Here is a 27,121-nt window from a genome sequence, read left to right on the forward strand (position 1 = left end):
ACCGCAGGATCTGAGGATGTCCAGACGGAGTGGCTCATCTCAGTCGGCTCCCGGCGTTCCCAGAGCGTGCACGTGTCGCTATAATTAACGCGGTCTCAGTTATGCTGTGATAGTTGAACGCGATACAGTGATACATAAGATTCCCGCTCTTTATTTGCAACGGTGAGTCGTAAATAATTATTTGAAGAAAAAAAATCTCAATACGAGACTTTTCACACTTGTAGTTTCAGAGCTCATTATTCCAATAAATAAAATCATATCAATCTATGATACCCAATCTCGGTCGACTTATTACTTCTGATTTCTAAGTAATGAGCTGTCTGTAAATCGGAAAAAGGAGCGAGGAAAAAGTATCGAAACCTTTTTCGACGATCTTGATTATTAAACGTCGGTAGATATTTGAAATGGCGATGTATTTAAATTAGGAACATCGCAATTGAATTAAAGATTTTAAATTAATTTATTCAATAATATTCTCACGTTGTCCCAGTGACTCAATTTGTCATTAGCACATATGAATATTTATTATTATAATTTATTATTCGTAACTTATGCAATGTTTCATCTTAATTTACCGTACAATAACACTGACATTGAATTATTATATTACCAATTATAATCAAGGTCATAAAAATTATCCGCCATTTCATAATAAATTGGTCATCCGTATTATACTTTTAGTATTTTATGGAACAAAAATACAATAAAGAGTCATTTTAATGTAATGTAAATGTTTGGTATGTAAATTCATTTTGTTTTTTTTTTTTGAAAGGCAACGGTGTTGTATTTTTGAATCTAATATTTAAATGAAGTTAATATAGATCACACAAAGCCAGTATCGAATTATTTTAATGATAGCGTATCCCCGCTATTGTTAACTTCTCTACGGTTCGCCGGAAGCACTAGTTGCGCGAATTGTGTTCGCCATGCCTTGTTATGATTTTTGTTTATACATTTTTCTGAATTGAGTTTTTTTACTTATATATAAACAAAAATGAACGAAAAATTGTTATATGATCAATTATGATTTAGAATAAAACGAAGAGTTCCATTGCATTGGTGAAAGCTATTGATTTTATAATTAACAGTGTCATAGAACGGGCTAGTTAAGGAATCACAGCTAGTATGACTGATAAACTCATCGTCTTCTAATTTATTTGTTTAAAGTCTACGTCTGTTAATAACAATGGCACCGAAAAGGATCACCTAGCGTTACAGTTACATATTATTTTATTGATTTGTAGATTTTGATTGTTACGCGTGCAATTTATGAAAAAGTAGTTCCTTATTCGGTCCATCTTTCGTTCAGAAGATTATCCCCTACATACAAAGGAACAAATTGTCCCTTTTATATTAGTATAGGCCAAAACACATTGTTACTACTTAATGTCCAATGTCGATGTGTGTTTAATTATATTTAAGCATACACTAGCATACACTAGCGTCGGAATGTTATATGTAAATTATTCAAAGGAGAGTATTAAATTTTTCATCATCTTAGTAGTAAGTGTATAAATATATAATAGTGTATAATATCTCCTTTTTTAATCTTTCTCTCAGTTACGTATTTAATATAATATTTTATTCATTATTCAGTATATTGATAATAGGAGGTGATGGGAAGATTAAAAATGTTACTAATTTATAGGTATTTATTATTAATAAGGACATTGATATTGTGTCCTGAATATGTGCATTTGCTTTTATCAAATCTGTTAAAATTATTTAAATGATTTTCGATCAAACGCCATATTAGTCTTATCATAGTTTCTAGTATGAGGGTATTCGGTAATAATAAGTATTAAACAGGATAACTAAATATTATTATTGTACTAATGACTAATTAAGTAAATTAAAAAAAATACCTTTTGTGTTTGTGTTATGACATAAAGGGTTCATGGGTTCTACGTTTGTGTTTGATAAAAATAACTCAATCATAAAAATAATAGTCAAACAGGAAGAATTTTTTGTATTCCCAACAAAAAAAAGAGGATTTGTTCAAATCGGTTCATAAATGACGGAGTTCTGAAATTGAACCGTCTTCTTATTTTGAAGTCTGTTAAAAAGAATACATACGTTTATTTTATTGTTTTAATGTAAAATACCATATCTTATAATGGATAAACAGTTATTTTTACATTAAGTTTTGATGTGTTGGTTCAAATTTAATGGAATTTAAATAGAGAAAAAAATGTGATTATAAGCTTTTAAGAGCGTTTTATCATTACAATAATATGATTCACACCTAAGAAATGAAAATTACCGACCAACCAACATCGGCACTTTTAATAAATCTCTCTTTCATCGATAAGATATTTAAGCCTGAACTTGATTCTGAAGTCCCACCTTTTCAGCTTACTATGACGTAATGAAACATAATTGTGTATATTTGATGCTTGATTTCATTGAACCAGTCGAAAAAAAAGCAAAAAAGGTTGACTGAGCTGCGATCTCGATATGTATATCTGTGTTAAAAACCTAATTTAACACATGCACAGACAAGGTTTGCTCGTACCCATATAGGTACTAAAATAGCTCAATATTATTTCTATGCTACTTGCTTAAAGTAAAGCTGTGAGTGAAAGTTCACTTTCGTATGGCGCGTTGAAGTCTTACTCAAGCGCTTTCTAAGCTTTAAGGATTCTATTCAGCTTAATTAACTTAAAATCGTATTCTTAAACTATATTAAGCACATTGAACTGTATAGAATGTTATTTCTATCGTGGCATTAACAACCTTGTTAATTATATTAATTACATAAATGTTTTATCTAAAATAAACTTTTTTACATAATAAATAATTTAGAAAATTAAATAGGTACGTTTTTATTGAATCTGTTAAAAAATTCATTAAACAATTTTTGTTCTTATCAAATCGAAGTTAATGTTTCTCAAAATTGAACATATACAAATTTATTTAAAAAAAAACAAATATAATACATATTTGTAAATGTAAATATAACTATTGAATATTTTATTAATGTATCTTATTACGTTAAAATTTAATGCGATACAGCCCGACTGTAGATACAACCTTTATAATATATTTTATTTTATTGTAGCGAATGTTTTATAATGATCACACGACACTTGATACTCAGTTAACTTAAATAAATCTGATACTCAATTAATTATCCTCCTACGACTACGTAGACATCGTTAGTACATCGAGTTAAATGTCGTCGATGTAGATAAATAAATAAATAATAATAATAAAATAAATGAATATAAATAAATATTGGACAACATCACATACATTACTCTGATCTCAATGTAAGTAGCTTAAGCACTTGTGTTATGGAAAATCAGAAGTAACGACGGTACCACAAACACCGAGACCCAAGAATAGAAAACTAATGAACTTTTGAATGAATGAATCGAACCCGTTCATGAAAACCCACTACTCGACCACGTACACACTACTCGACCACGGAGGTTGTAGATGGTTAATCTTGGGCTCATTTAGTAGTGAAATGACTGTTATATATCAATGTATAGTTACTGTACTACTGACACGTGTTAATGCCAAAGCGTGGGCAGAATTCTTAAAAGTAGCCGTTCGCTATATACGAATATATACTATATGCGCTAACACATAAATATATATGCTTATATACAAGTAAATATCTATTGTAAATTAATTCTGTTACATTTAAACGCAAATTAAAGATTATCTCCTAGAATTTTTACATAATGTATATGTACGTATATTTAAAAAATAACGGTATTAATCTTTTACATTTACCTTAAAGTATATTGGTACTCAGTGACGCAAAAACGGTTGAACTGATTTCGATGAAACCTTAACGTATTTTTTATGAATAAATAATATTATCGAAACGTTTGTATATCATACGGCAGATTGATAACAACCAGCTTTATTTGTGATATTTTCTTCCGTTAGCGCAATAGCAAAACTCGTGAATACTCATCGGTTCTTGCCTGTGTTTTAACTTGCAAGCATCAGAGATAAGGTTCGAGTGTTCTCTATACTATCTACAGTCACGGCTCATTTAAAAATCGGATAGATAGTGCTTTTTTATTTCTATAATTGTGTAGAACAGTGACGAGTATTAATCCTCCACTATGTTTGATTTATAATTTATCTCAAGTAAATAAACAAGCAGACTATATAATTATTATTACATCAATATAAAACGCCTCCACACGCTAAACATTATTTTTGATTAGCATTCAATTACAAGGAAACAAAGGTAAAATATTATAATTTATTAAGATTTGATACATTACGGTTTAGTCAATAGGACACGTGCATCTTAAACAAAGGTTCCATATTCAAATTCTGGCAAAAACAACTTTTCATGTCATCTCGGGGTCATACTGAACGTCGTGTTTAGCGATGAAGGAAGGCCTTGTGGAAATCTACGTGTGTCTAATGATATTCTACGGCAATTTAATAAACCAACTTTTTTCATAAGAGGAGAGAAAGCTTGGCAAACTAAACCCATTGCGACACTGCATTTTCAGGTTTGCAATGACCTATAACCACGACTTATTTCGCGTAGATTTCGGACATGGTAAAATATTATTAATTTATTCAATTGCACTCCGATTAAAAATGTTGATTTGATGTGTTCGTACACAGTACATTATTAAATGAACAAAATTGCAAAAGGTGCAACAGGCGGTCTTATCGCTTAAAAGGCCACCTCAGGCAAGCAGGTAATTTTAGAACAAACGACCAATTGTAAAAATATAAATTTATTGAAGTTTTTAAGTGGGGTGTGTCAATGTTTTAATAATGGAGGAATACTTACTGTTTCGTCACAATATATTTACAACAATATTATGTATATTCACTCTTACATTGATCACTTTGATAGAATCAGTGATAATTATCATTCCATGTGCATGAGACTTAAGGATGAGCTTATAACGCCAATTTTCTGTCTCCGTAAAGTCAATAAATCTTTCTTGGGGCAAGGTATCCGTTTCTATCATATAATTCCACAGGTATTTTTAATTCACTAATAAATTCAAATTATTTTTACAAATAACATTGGTAATACAATAATATAAGATATAGATGATAAAAAAGCGTGGAGCTAATACTTGTTAACTTCCAGGCAGAATGTAATTTTAAATGTTGAAAAAGAGTAACTACTGAGTTTCTTGCGGGTTTTCTCGGTAGAATTTGCATTCCGAACCGGTGGTAGCTTCACTTAAAATAGTTTGTTAAATGACGATTCAAAAGTGCTTGTAAAAGCCTACTTGAATAAAGTATATTTTTATTTTTATTTTGAATGAGTCATAATATTTTAATATATAAAAAGGTTATTATAAATTAAAAACGACTAGAATATTTAATTAATAGAGAGGGGTAGTTTATTCCTAAGACATGAAACTTCTACAGCACATAGTAAGGAGAATGGGAAATAGAAGAATGTTTAAGTTTACTTTACAAATTCGTAGTAGTTTTATTTTTCTTTATGAAATATACTTGTTAGTGAAAAACAACAATATATGCGCTATTATGGGCGCAGATTATAGGGACAATAAATAAATATTTGGATTTTCTGTCAGTCCTGGGGGTAGGGAGTGGCATGTCAGACTCTATTTGCGTCAAAATAAAAAGCTTACCCTTAGTCTATTTTTAAAGACTTCAAATTAGTCGTGACTGTAATAAATAATAATGGTTTTATTGATTGATTAGATTTATACGACTATGAATAACATTATAATATCGTGATATTGAATAATTTTGCATTACAACAAACGAATACATCAACATGTGAGTCATTTTAATATAATACGTAGGTTGGTCTTAAATGCTGTAAGCCTTTCAGAATAAAACGAAAAAAATAAATAAAACTAGCTAGAAATGGGGGCAAGGTAGCACAAAGCCTTTAAATGTAAGAATTAAAAAAAAAAAAACTAAACAATATAATAATAATAAAGAACTCTAAAATATACTTAAATCGAGCACGATTCTGTTGGAATAAAAAGAATTTGGCTAAGAACATTTTTAAATAATAAATTACCTTTGAAATACGTTATGCGAAACAAGTACGTGTAGTGCTTTCGTTCGAGGTGTTATAAAAAAGTTACTTTATTTATAGAAAGACACATTTGTTTAACCTCTAATACTTACATATAAATTTAAAAAAGATTACCACTGTCTAGGAATGTAAAGTCTATTTACACTTACCTATTAATTAATGATAATTGCGTAATACACCTCATTTATCAATGTTTTATTATTATGAAGAATTAAAAGTCGCTTCCTTAGCAGTATTTCATATTACGTCTTCATATTTCATATTACAGAAGTCTGTTTTAATTAATGACGGTGAAAAAGTTTTTTTCATTTTAAATATTTGCTTAACCCATTCAGTAATCCATTTATACTGAACTTCGTCTTCTACATTTTAAAATATTTATGGCAAAATAATACGCTACAACCTTGATATAACGGCTATTATTGCGTAGCGTTCAAGTTCTATTGTGTGCCGTTCAAGGATAAATAAAACAGTAATAATGTGCTTGTATGGAAGCCCACTTGTTTGAGAGTTCTTATGAGGGTTCTTTACTCTTTCTACATTCAAGTACTTGACTACATACTTATATACTTACATGGTAATCATGGAGTAGAAGAACTTCTCTACGACGACTATGATTTATTTTCTTATAAATAATTTTTAATTTAAAAAACACAAATTTCCAATCACCGTTTCACCCCGTTAGGGATGGAGTTTCAAAAAATCCGTTCTTAGCGGATGTCGACACCCTATAAGGAACTTACCTGCCAAATTTCAAGTTTGTTGGTGTATATTTTCTGAGTTTTAGTGATTTATCAGTGAGTGGTATTTCGCTTTTATATATTATATAGATTTCATTGCGTCCTATAAATTAAAATATTACATCCTTTTGTTAAGGACACCTTCAGAACTGTTCAATAAAAAACTTGTAATTATTATTAAGTACTGTTTTGACGATTTTCATCAGTAGTATAGCATTCCTTGTCGAAATCTCATCCAAAAATCCCCTGTATAAAGTCACAAATTACAAATACAAATTCATGTTATATTAACAACAGAACAGTAGACGTCAATACATATAACAATTACTTAACTATTGTCTAACACTAGTGTATAAACAATCAAAGTTTTAAAAAAAAGATTATCATTTCACATATAATATCTAAATAAAACCAAAATCAAAACATTATTTATTCAAGTAGGCTCATAAAAGTACATTTAAATCGTAATGATGCAAAGTTGAATTAAATGTAAAACTACCGGTTCGGAAAGAAGATTCTACCGTGAAGAACCGGTAAGAAACTCAGAGGTTACCCTTATTATATATTAATACAGTATATGAATTATATATCATCAAATGTTAACAACAGACTTGCTCAGGCTAGTCAAGTCATAAAAGAGTAATTTATTTCGAACCTACGACGTGCTAGAGTTGATGGTTTCTGCAACAATAAATCAACGGTACAACTTATATGGTCGTTATAACCGCGTCACCTGTCGTTGATAATAATAGTTTGAAACACTTATATATATGGCTACCGATTTTCAATGTCAGAGCATTCAAATCTACATGAATACGAGATAAAAGACCTTTTATACCCACTTGTGCCCTTTTTCGATATTGACGATACGTATCGGCCTACATCGAGGATTACTCTCAGGCTGACTTATGTCACCTCGCAACGGTAAGCTTTTATAAGTATCATCGATTTTTTTATATACAAGATTATAAATTACGCAAGAATTTCAAAAATATATTTTTTTTTTAAATAGGTATTCAAATCATAGAGCCAAGGTATAAATTTAATTTGAATTCAATTTTTTAATGATACTGTTTATGATTTTATCACGTAGTTATAATATAATAAAATTGTTTCTTACTTTTTTACTTACTTTTCAATTGCCCAGGGCAACTATTAAATTAGAACTTGACACTAATGTAGGAAATAAAACTAAATAATTACATAAGTCACCTATAATGATATATATTTACAAATAATTGCCCCCAAATTTCCCACTACTGGACTTTAATTTGGATTTATTTCACTTCGGGTGTAATAGTTTTATACGACACACTCGTTCCGTCACGATGCTCTGAATTTTCAGTGTTGCTTGCCCAAGGACCAAAAACAACTCCCGATCTTTCGGTAAAAATCTACATATTCTATTTTATCATTCAATCAAATATACTCTAAGTGATAATATATCTGATCATGAAATTACCAAATAACAGTCTAGACATAATAATTATGTCACAAGAGTGTGTTGGCTGTTGGATTCAGGCGAAGCAGATACTAAATAATTTTCGTCGTTACGAATTATCATCACATGCTAGTGTTTATAGACCTTTGCTGTTTTATTTGTTAACTGATATGTGAGTATATAATTTAAGACAAATAAATTTCGTTCCTCCATTGGTAATTTCTTGATTATCTTTCTAAGCACATTTTTTAGTAAATGATCCAGTGAATATGTAGTGGATAGAAAACCATGTTTAGTAAATCTAAATACGTGACTGTTTTTCGGCATGATGCTTATAGAAACCGACATTATTTCTGCATTAAGAGATCATATCATAATTATATTAGAATTTTGAGTAAAGTCACGAGCATAATTATGATGTCTTTAAAACTTGAATGTTAATCTCCTAAAAAATAATAATAGGAGATTAACATTCCATCCTTAATTACGAACCTACCATGTCGTAGAGCTTATTAGTGAGGCTAGAGGTAAAATCTTGAAAACGCCGCCTCAAAAATATTTAGACACAAAAACCTCAAGTTATGTTAACTGGGCGGTTTTACCCGTTCATAACGCTCAGCACTAAATAATGTAACACCTTTCGCTCGGATCACTCATATAAAGACACAATATGATATAAACTATAAGTTTAGAATAGATTGGATGAAATGGCGGTAGATCCTCGAATTCCTCTAAAACTAAAACCGTTACTAGATGTTGCCATAAATGAATCGGAGTGTTGGATCACTAAGATAATAGATAAGAGGCAAATGCATTTAACTGAGACGAGAATGCGAGTATGGGAAAGTTAACAAAGTTTGAAAGTAACACATTAAAAATATTTATATAAAAAAGCTTTCATCTTAAAGAAGAGGGATATTGAAAACCGGGGGACCTAAAGTATCCTTAATTAGTAATTCTAGCTTATCTGCAGCAAGCAAGCTATTTTCTCGCTGCAGATTCGCTTCCAAGATCAAGGATTCAATAATCGAGTAAAGTGTTTATGTTTTTTTCTATTAAAAAATTTTCAGTAGTAGCTATTGAAGATCGAAGTTTGGAGCTGCAGTAGAGAAGTTTGTAGTATTTATACTCCAAAATCTCAAAGCATGCAAAATTGTTCCTACGTATACTATCCCGTATCAAATTTCCAGATTTGTATAATAGCATTATATTTTGTTTATTCATAAAAATCTTGCTAAGGTTTTCTTCGGTTCTTCTCAGCTCTCAAATGTTTTCCTTTCAAAATAACAGTCATAAAAGTGAAATTAGACACATGCAGGTTTGCTCACGATGTTTTCCTTCACCGCCGAGCACGAGATGGATTATAAACACAAACACATGAAAGTTCAGCGGTGATTGCCTGGATTTGAACCCGCAATCATAGGTTATGATACACGCGTTCTAACCACTGGGCCATCTCGGCTCATTCATAATATTTATTAAAAATATTTTTTTTTATTAATTCAAAAACAGAAATTGCTTTACATCTTTTGTAATTATTCACAGATTCTTTAAGTTAATTCAAATGCTATTAATAGTATAGTAAACTAATAGTGATAAAAATTGCTATAATCAGTGCGTATCGCATTCATCGCATTATTTACTTGACGTAATAGTAATTACTAAAGTGACTTATATTACAGTGAATTATATATTTTTGTTATTTTTGTTTTGTTTTATTTTATTTTGTTTTGTTGTTGAGCGGAGATGGCCCAGTGGTTAGAACGCGTGCATCTTAACCGATGGTTTCGGGTTCAAACCCAGGCAGGCACCACTGAAATTTCATGTGCTTAATTTGTGTTTATAATTCATGAAAGAAGGAAAACATCGTGAGGAAACCTGCATGTGTCTAATTTCAACGAAATTCTGCCACATGTGTATTCCGCCAACCCGCATTGGAGCAGCGTGGTGGAATATGCTCCAAACCTTCTCCTCAAAGGGAGAGGAGGCCTTTATCCCAGCAGTGGGACATTTACGGGCTGCTAATGCAAAAAAAATATATATATATATATTTTTGTTATCTGTATTTAATATGCTTTGAAGATTTTGAATTGTAGAGCTGTTCTGTGGAACAAATTCGAAAATAACCTAGAATAACTGAAAATAGACACAATTATTATATTTTTAAGCGATATTGCGTATAATAATAATTGTTAAGCGAATATATATAATAAGCACATATAAATAGCTAATTATCGTAATTTGTTTTTCATTATTTCATTAGTGAGATATAAAATGAGTTTTTACTGAATTATACTGCAGATATATTTTTATACTGCAAATATTGGATTCTGAGCATATTTAATCTCCTATTAGACTAACGTGTGCACGGTTACTATAAGAAATTTCGATTCGAAAATGGTTTGTTTTTTTTTTTTTTATGGATTGTAGAATTATCAACGTGGCGTAATTTAGTAGTTATCATTGATTTCTGGTAATGACATTGGATACGAATTATGTATAGGATATTCAAGAAAGGTATTTCAATAAAAAAATATTGATGAAATTGAGGAAATTCTATTCAGATATTACGATCGATTGAAAGCACAAATATATTAACTCTGTGGAACCAGCTTCGAACCGATACGACTTGGGAACCTTCAAGAAAAGAGCGTACTTATTTCTTAAAGGCCGGCAACGCACCTGTAACCCCCCTGGTGTTGCAGATGTCCATGAGCGGTAGTAATCACTTTCCATCAGGTGAGCCTCCTGCTCGTTTGCCCCCTATACCATAAAAAAAAAATTATTTGATATGTAATTTATTCGATAATAAGAAAAAGTTAAATTAATTCGTATCGAATGTTAGGTTTAATATTATAACTATTAATTAAACATGGCAAGTTGATGTGGAATGTGTATATGTGTCAAAATTTAATGAAACATTTTGAACTAATTTTAGTGGAACCTAACACTGTCATTGTTACTTTTTTAATGGGGCTTCAGAGTGTCGAAGGTCACTAATTATTTCAATGTTTTACTGTTTTTTAATATAAATGTCAGTGACTGACTCTCAACCATCTGGGGTTGTTGCTTCATCAGAAAGGAACAAATGATTAATAAACGAGGATTATTTTTTTTAGAAATATCATCGGCAATTGCCGTTTGACTTTATTTATGTTTGAAGGCTTTTTTTAATTAAGCACACATATGATGTAAATTTAAATCTTCCACCTCAATCGTTTCTTAGGCTATTTATTTACATTTAAACGCTAAGAAGTGCTTCAATCTGTGCCGTGTTTAGTCTGTACTTAGTTTTTCTTGTCTAGTTTTCGAGACTATTGAGTTATCTGGCTGCGTATTCTTGCATAATCTATTAAAAATAAAACAACCGTCGCCCGATCTAACAAGCGCTATATACTTATTAATGTCGGCGCACGTGCCGGCGCGCTCATTAGTGGATCAACTACGTTAGGTGTCAAAAAATTGCGTTCACCCTTGTTATTTCTCATGAACTCGAAAGCTATTCAGCAGCTCAAGTGTACGTCATTGATTATGAAGAAATCTATACAAATATTATAAAGTTAAATAGTTTGTTGGTTTGAAAGCGCTAATCTCAGCGACTAATAGTCCGATTTGAAATATTTTTGCGTTATCGCCCATTTATTGAGAAAATTTATAACATCATGTTACGGTCCACGATTTTAACGTATGAAGATAATATGTAAACTAGAATGTTAATAATTATTAAAGTTAAACACGTATTCAAATTTAGTTCATCGAAGTAACCTTAAAATTTATCAACAAGAAATAAAAGTTTTTTCTTAATAAAATAAATCTTAGACTTATCTATATCTCATAATAAACCATATATCAAATAAAATAGGGTACAAATAAATAGAACATCGATTCTTTATCTCGATAAGAAATCGATAATTTTAAGAGTTCTAGTCGTTCCTGAACAAAACTTTATTCGTTAGGTGGTATACGTTTTAAAGAACATTATGCATTATCTATACATACAATAATACTTAATATTTACGCTATGACTCTAAGGGTACAACAGTAACAATAAATGTGAGCAAAACGGTAGACTATTTTGTTAAGCAAAAGTGGCTGCTTTTCATCATATAATTACAGCTACAAAACAGAAGAATCTTTCTGTCAAGTAAGTATCTTTGCAGTAATTTTTATTCAACTTGCAATGCTTGTAACTATGATTATGTTATCTCTTGCAAATCTGAATTAGGACTTACTGTTATTCTACAGATTTTAAATTTAACTTATTAGTTCATTTTCGATGACAATGTATTTTAAGGGTATGTACACCCGATAAATACACAAAAGATTTACTCCAGACGAGGTGCTCCTCGACGCCAAACGGCATAAACAAGTTTTAAAAAATGGTAATATATTTTCTTTTAACTTCCAGATGATATTTACTTGATGACAAGACGCACTTAGTTAAAATGTACTTATCATATGTGCAATATATAAAATAAATGCAAATTTTACACGAATGAATTCTCGTACCGCATCTACTATATAACTATAGATATTAGTCCTAGTTTTTAAAATAATGTAATCAATAATTCTATATTATTCTTGGTTTTCATATATGTTGAGACATCCTTACATTATATTATGATTTATTGAATTATATATTGATTATGTGATTAAGCTAATTTAGTTGAAGTTCACTGAGAATTAGGCAACTTTTAATTTTTTTAATATGATTTTTACTAAACAATGGATAATAGACAAAGTAGATTAATAATAATAGGTTATCTTAATTAATAATCGAAGTAAAATGATTAGAAGAAGCATTGTACGTTCCATATATAGAACACTTAATAGATCCTTGTCTCTGTCTGTCGAGCATAATGTCAGGGGCAAGATCAATGGACTTACGACCCAAGACGGTGATTTAAATACGTAGTACATTGATCATTATTATTTAAAAACAATTTCAAACTTTTTCGTGTAGGAAGGAGGCGTTTTCAGTGGAAGTCTCAGCAAAATAATATTCAATAACATCGTCATTTGAAATATATTATCAAAATTAAAATACTTAAATTAGTAAACAAGGATGACAGGATGATATTAAATATACTAAAGTCTGTGTCGCTTTCGATTGCAAAACAGACCTTAATTCATCCTTTATTTTTGATTTCGTCATCCCATCAATACAATAAAGTTTAGTGTCATGAGTGTACATTTCCAGCCAGGTACGTCGTTAGGCAGATTGCGGTGCGTGTGAGCGAGGGGAGAGCTGATCGCGATACTAAATAAAGATTTCCGCGATGACATCCGCGCGGGGCGCGTATGCTCTGTCTCCCACGTGTGGTCCCGCGCTAAATTTGAGCACGAAATTTCGACATTGTACGAAAAAAAAAATAAAAAAAATATCTGAGGTCAGGATTGCATCACATGTTTGTTGATGACATATTGTTTTTGTTTTTCACGTCAACAATGAAAGAAGCTCAGATTACTTTTTATTTTAATAATACTATAGAGTTCTTAATGACCACAGAGTCAAAAAAAAGTTAATAATATTTGAAAACGGCGCGAAATTTACCATAGAGTATATAAGTAAAAATATTTATTACAACTTGTCACAATATTTCGAAAAAGTTAAAGTAAAAGTCAATTAGTTTTGGTTTACTTTTCGACTATGTTATCATAATAAGCTATGTCTTAATAACAGTATATTTAGACATACGTCATACAACTATATGATTTGTTTTTTAATGACTGTTAGTAGTGTGTGTGCAATAGGTAACTATAAGCTTTCATCATATATAATATATTTCGGTATGTATACTTCGTAGCAGGGCTTTGTGTAAGTCCGTTTAGGTAAGAGTCGCCCACTTGGCATTTATTCTACCGTCAAAAAGCAATACATTAGCATACACAAAATTCAATACTGAGTATTGTATTCGTATTGTATTTTGTGTATGATGAGTTAAGTGAGCTAGTGTAACTACAAGCATAAGAGACATACCATCTTGGTTTCCGAGGGTGAGACTTTGGGCGGTAGTGACTAAATACAATCAGGTGGTCCCTTTTCCAGTTCATTTACCTAGATTATATAACACAAAAAATTAAGAACTAAATAAGTACATTTTTTATTGCAACTTGAGGAAGGAAGGTCAGTTTCTGTAACAATGTATTTTGTACAAGATGCTTCACACTTATATATGTATACATATATTTAGTTACGTACACTGTTGTGCATCTGCCAATTTTCTCACAGCATTAATGTTAGTAGAACAATTATCTTGACATTTGTTATGGTTAAAATTTAAGTGATTTAAAAAAATGCATGTATAATAAAATTAATATACCATACAACAATGAATTTAAATCAGAGCCCTACTCTGAAATGTGCCTATTGTGAGACAATAGAGGGTTTCCAGCTTCACTGCGATGTCATCATTATTGATGTAACTTCTAAAGGGTTATGTCTGCTTTATATGAAGTTGAAACAATGAGCATTCCTAGATTCAAGATACACTTCCTGTTCATTATGGCGACATCGGTTCGAGGGAAGTTTTAAGTGTTGCCCTTTTGTCCTTTCCTGTACTGATGTGTACAAATGTTACAAAGGCGATAAAAAATTGGAAAATATAGTGACTCAATGTCGATATTGAGCCGGGTCATTCGGGTTGCATACGATCCTTTTAAAAATTCAATTTCTGTGTGACCGGTATGTTTCTGTTAATGATATAATAAAAACGGGTAATTGAGACCCATAGCATTAAACCTAGATGATGGCAAAAACCTCTTGAAATGACAGTGGTTTCGTTGAAACATGGACGGGCTCTAGGACGCTACATGCGTTGATACGTTGGTCGAAGGCCGAAACCGCTGCGTAAAAAAAACTGATACGAATAAACGATGTAAATATTCGGTTGCATACGATCGCTCTAAAAATCCAACTTCCGTGTGACCGGCATGTTTCCCTTAATGATATAATTAAAACGACTCTTGTCACTATCAACGTACCTGCTTCCATTGAGCCCCATAGCATTAAACCTAGATAATGGCAAAAACCTCTTGAAATGACACTGGTTTTGTTGGAACTGGTTCAGGCTCTAGGACCCTACATGCGTTGATACGTTGGTCGAAGGCCGAAACCGCTGCGGAAAAAAAACTGATACGAATAAACGATATAAATATTCGGTTGCATACGATCGCTCTAAAAATCCAACTTCCGTGTGACCGGCATGTTTCTCTTAATGATATAATTAAAACGACTCTTGTCACTATCAACGTTCCTGCTTCCATTGAGCCCCGTAGCATTAAACCTAGATAATGACAAAAACCTCTTGAAATGACACTGGTTTTGTTGGAACTGGTTCAGGCTCTAGGACCCTACATGCGTTGATACGTTGGTCGAAGGCCGAAACCGCTGCGGAAAAAAAATCTGATACGAATAAACGATGTAAATGTTCATATGCATTACACAATAGTGCAAAAACCTTAATTAAAAATTATAACTCCTCATATTATTGCCTCTACTGGTGACTGAACTGGCTGGACTATTTTTCGCTGCTAGCATTCCTGCCACCATTCCACGCAGTCATGATATGCAGTGGCTATTTTTATTTTAATCCATAAGAACTTTTATGATTACTATAGGATTTCAAGTAAATAATTCTCACTGAATAAAGTATATATTCAAAGATACTGTGACATTTTATCTTGTTTAATCACGGAACAAAACATGTACATGGTTTGCCAAGTATAACGTGCCAAGTATGCATTTATTTGGGTATAATCGAAAGTAGAAGCACTAATAATTGTATATAGAATTTAAATAAAAGTCCATATTTAATATATTTAAACATAGAATATACATTATTTTATTTAATAATAATTTTTTTGGTAACTTTTAGAATAATAATATATTTTAAATGTTTTTTTTTTTGCAACAGAAAGAAAATGGCAACTATTTAATTATTCTCGTCATATTAACGTGTAAATAAATGAAACAAAAATATAAAACCAGCTTTTCTTAATGCTAGCTCATCTTGTGGCTTTATCTGCCTAAGACATATTTTCACATTTCATGTTTAATAAAGATGTAAAAAAATAAAGTGATATCGACTTTAGACATTACAAATAAAACCGATTTCTTATATTATCTTTGGCCTTAAAATCAACCTCTATTCAGTAATATTTCCAATTGATTTAAAAAATAAAAGTAATCTACGATTAGTTTGCTTAAAATTGTTACTAAATATATTCAGGTAGGTAGTTAAAAGTGCTTATATGAGACTACTTGAATAAAGAATATTTAAAATTTTTATTGAATTGATTTGAGTATGTAGGTTTTTGAAAATACACACTATGATCAATCATATGGTGTTTTGGGGAATACAATGCATAAGAATAGTATAGTATTCTTATGATAGTAGAAAATATGTGCGTACGGTTTTTGGTATCAATAACGAATAGTGATTCAAGTTGCGATTCCAGCGTGAGTCTTTTACCCACACTGGGAATTGACCATACAAAACAGATAAAATACTCTCTGTGCTTTTAAGACGGAAATGCGTAGATTAATTTATTTACCTAAGTATTTAAGTAACGCCACCATAAAGTGATTTTAAGAATTTTAGAACATCCTGAAATGATTTAAATAGTGGGTATAAATTAGTATGAGGTTTTTTTTCGTTTTTATTATTCTCGGAAGAACCAAAATTCTGAAACGAAGGCTAGGTAAGAGTTGTTAAAAAACTCCTAAAATGGTTATCGAAAGTATTTTTAAGAGCCTACTTAAATAAAATATTTTGATTGCTATATTTCTTAGAATTTACATAATAAGAAGCATATATATTATGTTAACATACTTCATTATATATCCATTATTTATTATTGCTTTTAAAAAAATGTATCTTGATAGATCTGTTTGAGAATAATGTACCTCAAGACCATTGAAGGGATTCCATGACAATCGGAATAAATTAAACGTAATATTTAGCGCGACTCGTTTAGGATAATATTTTACAAAAAAAACTAAAGAAACATTGTAATGCAGATGCCTAACTATAAAATATAATAGTTTCGAGAGTAACAAAATATTTTATTTTTACAGAAACGACGGTGTCCCACCAAGATGCCGCTTCAAATCAGACGAAATAAATGTACTTCATTCCTTCGAGAGAATCTTTTAACCATCCTAACTGTGATAGGAGTTCTCTCCGGAACGCTGCTCGGATGGGGCCTGAGGGCATCTGGCATAGAATGGTCACGACGTGATGTCATGTACTTCCAGTATCCAGGTGAACTGTTCCTCAGGATGCTGAAGTGTTTGATAGTACCATTGTTAGTCTCTTCGATTGTTTCTGCGATCGGTTCACTAGATCTCAGTCTATCTGGCAAGTAAGTTCAGTTTTTAATAACATTATTAACATTACAATAATCTGGCAACATTTAAGATTTTTTAATTTATGTAAGTATGGACAAACGTTAAATGTCTAATTTAAATATTGTGTTGATTTCATCGAATTACAACAAACATATTGAAATTGTAATACATCAGGTTGTAAATTACAATTATAATTTCCAAGTGATGTGTGTTAGCTATAGTCTATTTGAAAATAATATTGAAACAGTATTAAATTTATTATTATATTCTTCATAATTTATGGGCACTCGATATTGGTGTTAACTAGCTTGTTACTTATCTTTAGAGTTGGTCTCCGAGCCATCATCTACTACATGACGACGACAATATGTGCAGTGATGCTCGGTATAGCTCTAGTCACCACAATCAAGCCAGGCCGAGGCTCTGATGCTTACAGTCAGCCCAACGTTACCAAGAAACTCGTCACTAAGGACACGCTCACATCTGACACTCTATTGGATTTAATAAGGTGAATATGAAATTTTGTTGTCTTTTAAGAATTTTTGATTGGTTAAAAAGTTCGGTTAACAATGACGAAGTTAACGATTCGTCATAAACTGCCGTCACACTCCTAGGGCCAGACACGATTTTATGTTATTCTTTAACGGAGTTTCACAACATTGCTTCATTGCGAGTTGTCGGATATTTGTGTCACAGAATTTCTATTATAGAATGTGGCTCCTTGGTTTTGTATCAGCGACCTTCAGATAGTAACCTCTTGTTTAACTAGTAAATCATCTCTGCTGTAACAAAATGGTTAGGGCAAGACAAATAATTGTTTTAATAAAAATAATATTTCATGTCGTGTTTATTTTAATAATTAGCTAAATTAAAATTAAATAGTGGAATAACTACGGCCAATATTTAGAATTAGTGAGTTAATATTATAAAATGAGAAAAACCTTGAGTCATCTGACATTCTTAATGATACAGGCCCTTTCATTAATCCAAAGGAATATCAATTATACAAATTGATATGCGCTTAATATCTCGTTAACGAGTCGTTTTAAATGCTCAGATGAAATATCACACATCATTCGCGCGTCACTCTATATTGGCTTAATGAAAGTGTTAATTTACCCGTCCGGGCCAAATTCGCGAAAACCATTTTATTAATTTCATTTATCTATTTCATTAAACAAAAATTTCCAAAATTTTTTGTGGTAAATTTGTGTGTAGAGTTACGAAAACTGCTTGAATATGAATGTTGCTGCTATTTACTTAATAAATGATTTTTTTTTTTATGTTTCTACGACTGATGATTTTTTTTTATTTTGATAAATTGAAATAAAATGGAAGTTAATATTATGTTATGTTTACTCATTGTGTCCGCCATATTATAATTCCTAGCTTAAAATTAGTTTAAATTCTTAAACTTTTTTGAATTTTATTGACCAAAAAACACATTTGCGGGAACAAATTGTGTTAAAAAATGACAGGCTCGATGGTCTGGTCGAGTGTTGGGCTGATTGATCGTGACAATCACAGTATCATTAATCATTAAATAATAAAATTTAGGTCATGTTACATCGATTAAAAGAACGATAACTGCTTTTCGCCACACAAAACAAACAAAAGCCAAGCAGTAAGTACTTAAGTTAATAATCTACATCCAACTATATCTATATGATATAGTTAGGCGTAGTTATGAAACTAAATTGACGAGTATCAAGATAACGATGTTTTTAAAGGTATAAAGAGCATCTTTAATCCGTTGGCTTACAAATTAAAAGCAATTGCTAATGACTAAGATCAAGACGTTGACATGTCCGACTTAAAGTGTAATGGACGAAGAGTCTAATAGTTGTTAGTTGAATGGACGCCTAGATTGTTCTTTTAATTTATACCTGACAGTATAACTGGCTTTTAATTTATCTTTAGTGGTTTATCTTCTTGTAAACTTAATTTATAAGATAGTCTTTATAACAATTTACTGTAGAGACAACAATCATTCAACTGGCTTTAAAAAGGAAGAGGTTGTATATGTATGTGCAATGATAATGCAAAAACGGCTAGACCGATTTGAACGATTTAAAGTTTATAATGATTCCATTAAAGTTGATCTTCGGTAGTCCTATACTGGCGTATACTATAGCGTTTTTCAAAAGATTAGGTAAATCTGTGGTTAATACCTTTTGACACAACTGTATGTTATTTTAATTTATTATTTAATGAGGTGACAACCGATTTCGATTCGCAAATCGCGTCATTTATCGAAATTAGTTTTATAGTGCTATACATACACAGTTATACATCATATATAAACTCATTACTGACGTTCATTCCTAATACATATAAAATGAAAACACGTGGGTAACTCTCTCAAATATATTAGCGCAATAGATATCAGCGGATGGATTACGATAGGTTTTAAATGATTTTTGATTTGAATTTGATTTTTTGATGGATGTTATTTTTTTGTGTAATAAATAAACTTGCCAAAAATTAAATTAAATGAGTAAGCTAACTAAATATACTACAAAAATACTGCAATTTAAATATATTAATAATGGTTTTCTTAGCGAGATCCAATAATAAAGAATCCTATATTCAAAGTCAAAGTCAAAGTCAAAAATCTTTATTCAATATAGAAGTGTTTGCACTTGCTTATTGATTGTCAAAAATCTACCACCGGTTCGGAATTTAGCACCTCGGACCTGAGAAGAACCGGCGAAAGAAACTCAGCGGGATATATATTTTTTTTTTTTTTTTAATTTTTTTTTAATTCTATTCTGAATATATACCTAAAGTAAATAAAAGATTTTATACTTTTAGAGTTTATTCAAATGTTACGGGATCAAAAGATATTCAAATAATTGAAATTTAAAATACAATGATAACAATTGTATAATCAAAATGTTTTTTTAATAAATTAAACATTACGTCAAATAATATGAATATTATGATAAATGTAAAAAATCATAAAAAATTACAACAATTGTTACATTTTGGGACAAACTGTCCCAAACAACAACAAACAACTCTCTAAGAAATATGTTTTCAAAATTTTATGACGCAGTTCTAGTTTTCATGGAATCGGCCCAAAATGTCCGTTGACCATTTTCGATGTTATTTATAACTTTGAATTCAACCATGCAGATGCACTTGAAAATACCACTCGTTAATCTTACCAATGTCTGCTGTCAATGCTGTCTTTGGTAATATCATGCGAATGAGTATCTTGCTATATTGAAGGTCTCAAATAGTAAACCCTTAGTATAAATTATACGAGTCATCAGATAAAATGAAAAGTGTTTATCAGAAACATAATCTTCTCAATCAAGGCGCCAACGTTCGCGCGAAGTTTATTCGTAATTGACAATTGTCAAGAGAAGCGGCGCGCGCGTCGGTTCCCTCCTAGTCAGTCTTCATCAGCCCGCGCTATTTATATTGCGCCCTAGATACCATTACTAGGGCTGGCATGCATAATCGCTATAAATTCTCTGTAAAATTTTGGCCGCCCTAATTTTACTGGAGACCTTCAATTTCAATTTTCAACGGTATCTAATCCGTTAATTGTCACTGTTTATTAACCAGTACTATGTTACTTACATACGTATACATACATACCATACTATAATAAACATACATACTTTTTTATATTAATTCTCTATTGGATACATGAACGCTATTCAGAATCTAACAAATGTTCTATATTATTATATTTTGTATAGTTTATGAGCTTGATTAAAACGTAAGGATTCGTAATTTTCAAATAAAATATCGTAATTGTGTTGACATGACACTTTTTTGAATTGACATCGAATCAATTTTGAAAAGCATGACCCTAGCGTTATCAATAAAGCAAAACAACACAACGGATCGACGCACAGGATTGTCTGCTCGACAGGTGACATAGGTCACTCGATAGAACATACATCTGCCAGAACGATTAAAGATTAAAATTAAGCTTATACAATGTTATAAAATGTAAGCAAAACGTCGTATCCTGTTATATTGAGAGTCAAATTATTAAAAAATAACACATGGTTGAACGAATGATATATTATTTGAGGTAAGAGCCCTTTTCAATCTGTCTGTACTAAAAAATACTAAGACCTTTACTGTAGTAATGTTTACTTGTTCTTTCACCGTCTACCTTAATTTTGAATTTGGTTAATGTATAAAAAGCTGATACGATCAATCAATACGGTCAATTGTTTTGTTTTAAAAATCATATAAATAGCACATTCGCTCTTAGAGATATATATCAGTTTATCGTCGAATTAAATAAATATGTAAGGTTAAATGTTCACTGAACAATTGCGAAGATAATGCTACACCTTTTCATTGTAAATCTATACTAATCTTATAAATGCGCTTTGTCTGTTTGTCTGTCTGATTGTTACGCTTTCATGGTCAAACTAGTGAATCGAATTTGAAATATTTGGTATGGAGTAAGTTGGAACCCGAAGGAAGGACATAAATACTTTTTTATACCTAACACCTCACGACCAATCCCTACAACGCGAACGATGCTGCGGGCAACAACGAGTTTTGTCATAATTATATCACTGTAGTAACGCAGATGTAACTTTGTCGAAACATACCACAAAATATATTAATTTGTTAATAATGTAAATAAACGTATAATTGAAATGTAATTATTAATTAGAAAATACGAAAGCTTTGCATTCGATGGTTAAGTGAATAATTCGTAGTAAATATTTACTCATGTGTTTATAACTATTGTTTTCAGAAACCTTTTCCCAGAGAACATAGCACAGGCAACGATCGCGTCATACCGAACGCGGCTGGCATATGATCAGAATGACACTAAGGCCATTAAAGGTGAATAATATTATCATAAATCAGTTTTTAAAATAATCACATGCTTCAAATTATCCTGATATCCTGATATTATAATAAAGTAAAATAGCGTTATTTTCTGCACATATTTTGACGACCAACAAGTCTTACATATAAAGATTTTGTTACTGTACTACATAGTTATGACCTATTGACAATTTCGTACTACCCACTGTCTTGTTTATAGGTCCACAAAATGAAAATGTATGGCATGGTCCAGTTAAAAAAAAATTAACTTGAGTGGCCAAATATTTTATAAACATCCCTATTTTGTGTTGTTTAGTAAAGTAGTCATATAATATTTAAAAATAAAGTAAAATTAAAAAAAAAAAAAACCAATTAAACTCGTATTTTTATTTGAAATAATGTTATATTTAATAACATAAATTGTGTGTGTGTAATGACTATTATTTTATATAATTATAATTATATTTTTATTATTTTATATAATTATAATTATATAAAATAATATAGTCATTAAAAAACCGTGAATACAAAGTTCTGTTTTTACCAACTTTGGTAAGCTCGCAATTATTTTGTTGTCTATTTTGACCGAACTACTGTCGCCCTTAAACTATAACTAAAATATGAGAGGTCTAGTATAATATATATTAGTTAGATAAGTAGTTGTTAAACGAACCGTAAATATCAAAAAAGGAAACGTATTCCTATCCCTCTACAGGATAGTTTGTATCAATAGGCTATTTGATAATGCGAAAAATAAAGTGTCAATTATTGTATTCAGTATATATTATGAGATTAAAAATGGTTATTTATTAACGAAAGTTGAAAATAATAATTTATTTATTCAAAAATCCTTAAATAAAAATGCACTTTTTTAAACGTTTGTCACGTGACACAAAACTCTCCTGATTGGTCGGGCTTATGATGACGTCACTTGCTTGTTAACCTCGTTTGCCTACTGTATGTGGATTATATGTGCCACAGATTACAATACAGGAAAGTGACGTCACCGACTCCATTGCAGCGCTGTATTGTCAAAGTAGCGTGTTTGCGCGCTATATAATATTATATATATTGATATTTTGCAGCAAATATGAACTAGAATTAAAAAAAAAAGAAACATCTTTTACTGGGCTCCTTAACCTGTACTAAATTATATAAAATGGATTTTAAAAACTAGTCAAATAGCCTATTCAGTGTCCATATTTAATTAAGTATATTACGAGTATCCGTAATAAATAACGACTAAACAAGTGAATCGTAAAACATTTAAAATATTAACAAAAACGTATATTTTTGATTTGAGAGAAATTAAATATAATAACAATTAACAGATAAAAAATATTCTATTATGATAAAATAATGTACATAGATATTACTTTGAATCAATAAGCTACATATAAAATATTATTATCGTTTCAGGTCACCTGGAAACTTATAAAATAGAAGGCGATTACCAAAGCGGCAGCAACGTGCTGGGTCTGGTATGTTTCAGCATCGTTTTGGGTATCACGCTTGGCAAAATGGGGGAGCAGAGTCGGCCGTTACAAAATTTCTTTCACGCCTTGTCTGAAGCTATGATGATCATCACTGGATGGGTTATTTGGTGAGGATTTAAATATCTCTTCTAGCATTTGTGATGTGCACACAATCAATAACAGCAACAAACATTAATTTGTTACTCCTGTTTACGTTACGTTTAAACGTTTCATAACTTTTGTGTGCTGAAGGTTAATGTAACATTTACGATTTAATATATGATATCACGCCTTGGGAAAGAATCGATCGTCTCCAGATCGTTTCAAAAATAAATTATCATTTTAATCACAAATAACAGACAAATTTATATATATATATATATATATATATATCCAGCTGAGTTTCTTTCGCCGGTTCTTCTCATGTCTGAGGTGTTTCTCTCCGAACTGATGGTAAAATTTTGACAATCAATAAGAAAGTGTAATACTTCTATGTTGACTAAGACTAATATTTAAATTTGAAAAAGTATATCTAGACAAGATATATTTTTATTTTCAAATAAATGCAAACGTGGCTTAAATCTTTACATATTATAAAATAAAGTACTCTCGTCGCGTCTGTACACGATAAGCTTAAAAACTACCATACGGATTATTATACAATTTTTACTAATGACACATGGTTTCCACAACTTTTAGTTTCTATTCACTGTTAATACTTACTTACTAAAAATAAATGTTGTTCAAATTATTAAAGGTATACACATATTGGGAACATTACCGTAAATAACATTGCTCAAACATGTCTTTTTAGGTTGTCACCACTCGGTGTATTCTTCCTCGTGACAGCAAAAATTATGGAGATAGAATCGTTTGCGGAATTAGTCGGACGGTTGGGTCTCTACTTCATGACGGTACTTTTGGGCCTCTTCCTCCACGGCTTTGGTACTTTAAGTATTCTGTTCATCCTGGCGACTAAGAAACTCCCGTGTCGCTACATTGCTAAGATGGGACAGGTCATGGCGACTGCTTTTGGAACTGCTTCGAGGTAAACGACTTTTAATTAACATTTTATGGTAAATATTCAAATAATTATTTATTTGAATCACAATTTCATCAATCAGTAGGTTTAAAGGAGAAATATGATAATCGATTCCTTTCCACTCGATTTGAATGGCATAACTCACAGCTCACTGATACCGCAGTAGAAAAAATATAAGTACTTATATTCATAACATATATGAACTATTAATCCAGTTCAGCAACAATGCCCATCACGATCGGTTGCTGTGACGACATGGGTCTGGACCCGCGCATCACTCGCTTCGTGATCCCCATCGGCGCCACCATCAACATGGACGGGACCGCGCTCTACGAAGCCGTGGCTGCTATTTTTATCGCTCAGCTAAGGAAAGTTGATATGTCTTTTGGCAAAATTGTTGCTGTCAGGTGAGAAAGGACTGATTTTCATTATTTATAAATCTTGATTCGTCTAGTTCTTGGTTCTTCGATTTTCTACACATACTTTTTCTGGGTGTCAAATATCATTGATACTGACTTATCAGAGACAATGTTTTAGACAGATTTAGACGGACAATTTTACCACTTTTTATTTGATTTAATATATTCCTAAATGCGAATTACGATCTATTTTCAGTGATTAATTTATAATGTCAGAGTTTATGTATATAAAAAACATTATAAAGATTCCAAATATTTAAGAATATTTTTATATACGGCTATAATCATTAGGGAACATAGCTTATTTACTTTTTTGTATTCTATGAATAAAATATAACGAGTCATTTTTAATTTCAGCGTAACAGCCACGGCAGCTAGTATAGGCGCGGCGGGCATCCCACAAGCGGGACTGGTTACCATGGTGATGGTGTTGGATACCGTCAATCTGCCTGCGGAGGACGTCTCCATCATTCTCGCAGTCGACTGGTTACTGTGAGTCACCATTTGCTATTCCATTATCGAAACCATCTCATTACAATTAACCACTTAACTACATGATATACAACTAATATAAAAATAAGCATTTAATATTAAATGAATATATTATCTCCTTCTGTTATTATAGTGATCGATTCCGTACAACTATTAATGTTGTGTGCGATGCTCTCGGCGCCATCATAGTTACGTCTCTATCGCAAGGCGACATCGACAAGACGCGCGCGCTACAGAACGACAGAGAAGTTGCGCCTGCGCACGAACTTACCGAGCTGGAAAAGGGTGAGCATTGAACGAACACTTCAGCGGGCTCGCCGTCTACTTGATTTAGAGCTCTACTCAGTATAAAGTCTCGCTCCATAATTCAAACAAAATGTATCGAAACCTCATTTCCCAATGTTGAATTGATTTATGCAAGAATAATTGAATCTAAATTCTAAAACTTCTGTGTATTATTAATCTGTGTACTAAGTTTAGTACTGCCTGTGAACTAGAAATTGATACCTTTGTTGCATTTTAATCTTAACGTATAATAAATTAAAGAAATAGACTTAGACGCATTATTGACAATAACGATTGCGAGAGCGAGACAGAGTACGTCATGTATCTGTGTAGCGCTCTGTATGAGGTTAGCGTCAAGCGTTATAACGGTTAAACGGTTAAGCGTTCTGTGTTCAATAACGATAACGTTATTCCGTATTAGGACAATAACGTATAAGTAGTGTGAATTATTTTTGTTGTGATGATTAATTTATTACGTTGCGTTGTTAGTTAAATACTGGTTTTATCGTCTGGACAAGGCTGGATTAAATAACGAAAAGGCAATATTAGTTTTAATAACTCATCTAATATTTAAAATGTTATTTATTAACCACTCAGCCTTATATGCACATATAAATGTATTGCATTCATTAAATAAATAAATATTTATTGTATGTATCCAAGCGAAGCGTGGCCAGTCCGTAGATAACAGTTTGCTTCAGATTAATTCAGCCTTGCATCTGGGTTATGATTTATGTAATAAATATATGTTATAGCAAATTATGATAACTTCGTTAAGTGAAATAATTTATAAAATATTTCAAAGTATTTCTTCGTTACTGCAATAATTTAAATAATTATAATATTTGATGTGTAGTGCACATGTTGTCAAAATACATTTTAGTTTATTTATATTAACATATCCATTATATATATATTTATTATTTCAAAACTATATTAGTATTTAACGGATTTAAAAATTCATCAGTGTGTTCGAAATGTGCCAAATTATAATAATATGTGAAGCACTAAGCAGCTCTATTATTAATAGTACTTAAAACT

General features: G+C 31.1%; 1 protein-coding gene across 1 annotated transcript; it reads left to right on the forward strand.

Annotated features, from left to right (window-relative positions):
- On the forward strand, positions 1–26,941 carry LOC125070473 (excitatory amino acid transporter 3). Its single transcript, XM_047680364.1, has 9 exons — positions 1–162; positions 17,280–17,566; positions 17,878–18,060; positions 22,291–22,382; positions 23,787–23,970; positions 24,657–24,890; positions 25,100–25,291; positions 25,661–25,795; positions 25,929–26,941. The coding sequence occupies exons 2-9, from the start codon at positions 17,301–17,303 to the stop codon at positions 26,089–26,091; spliced, it is 1,449 nt and encodes a 482-aa protein (XP_047536320.1). The 5' UTR covers positions 1–162; positions 17,280–17,300; the 3' UTR covers positions 26,092–26,941.
- Positions 26,942–27,121: the final 180 nt, after the last annotated feature.

The sequence above is a fragment of the Vanessa atalanta genome, chromosome 17 (assembly GCF_905147765.1).
Source record: "Vanessa atalanta chromosome 17, ilVanAtal1.2, whole genome shotgun sequence".
NCBI classification, from domain to species: domain Eukaryota; kingdom Metazoa; phylum Arthropoda; class Insecta; order Lepidoptera; family Nymphalidae; genus Vanessa; species Vanessa atalanta.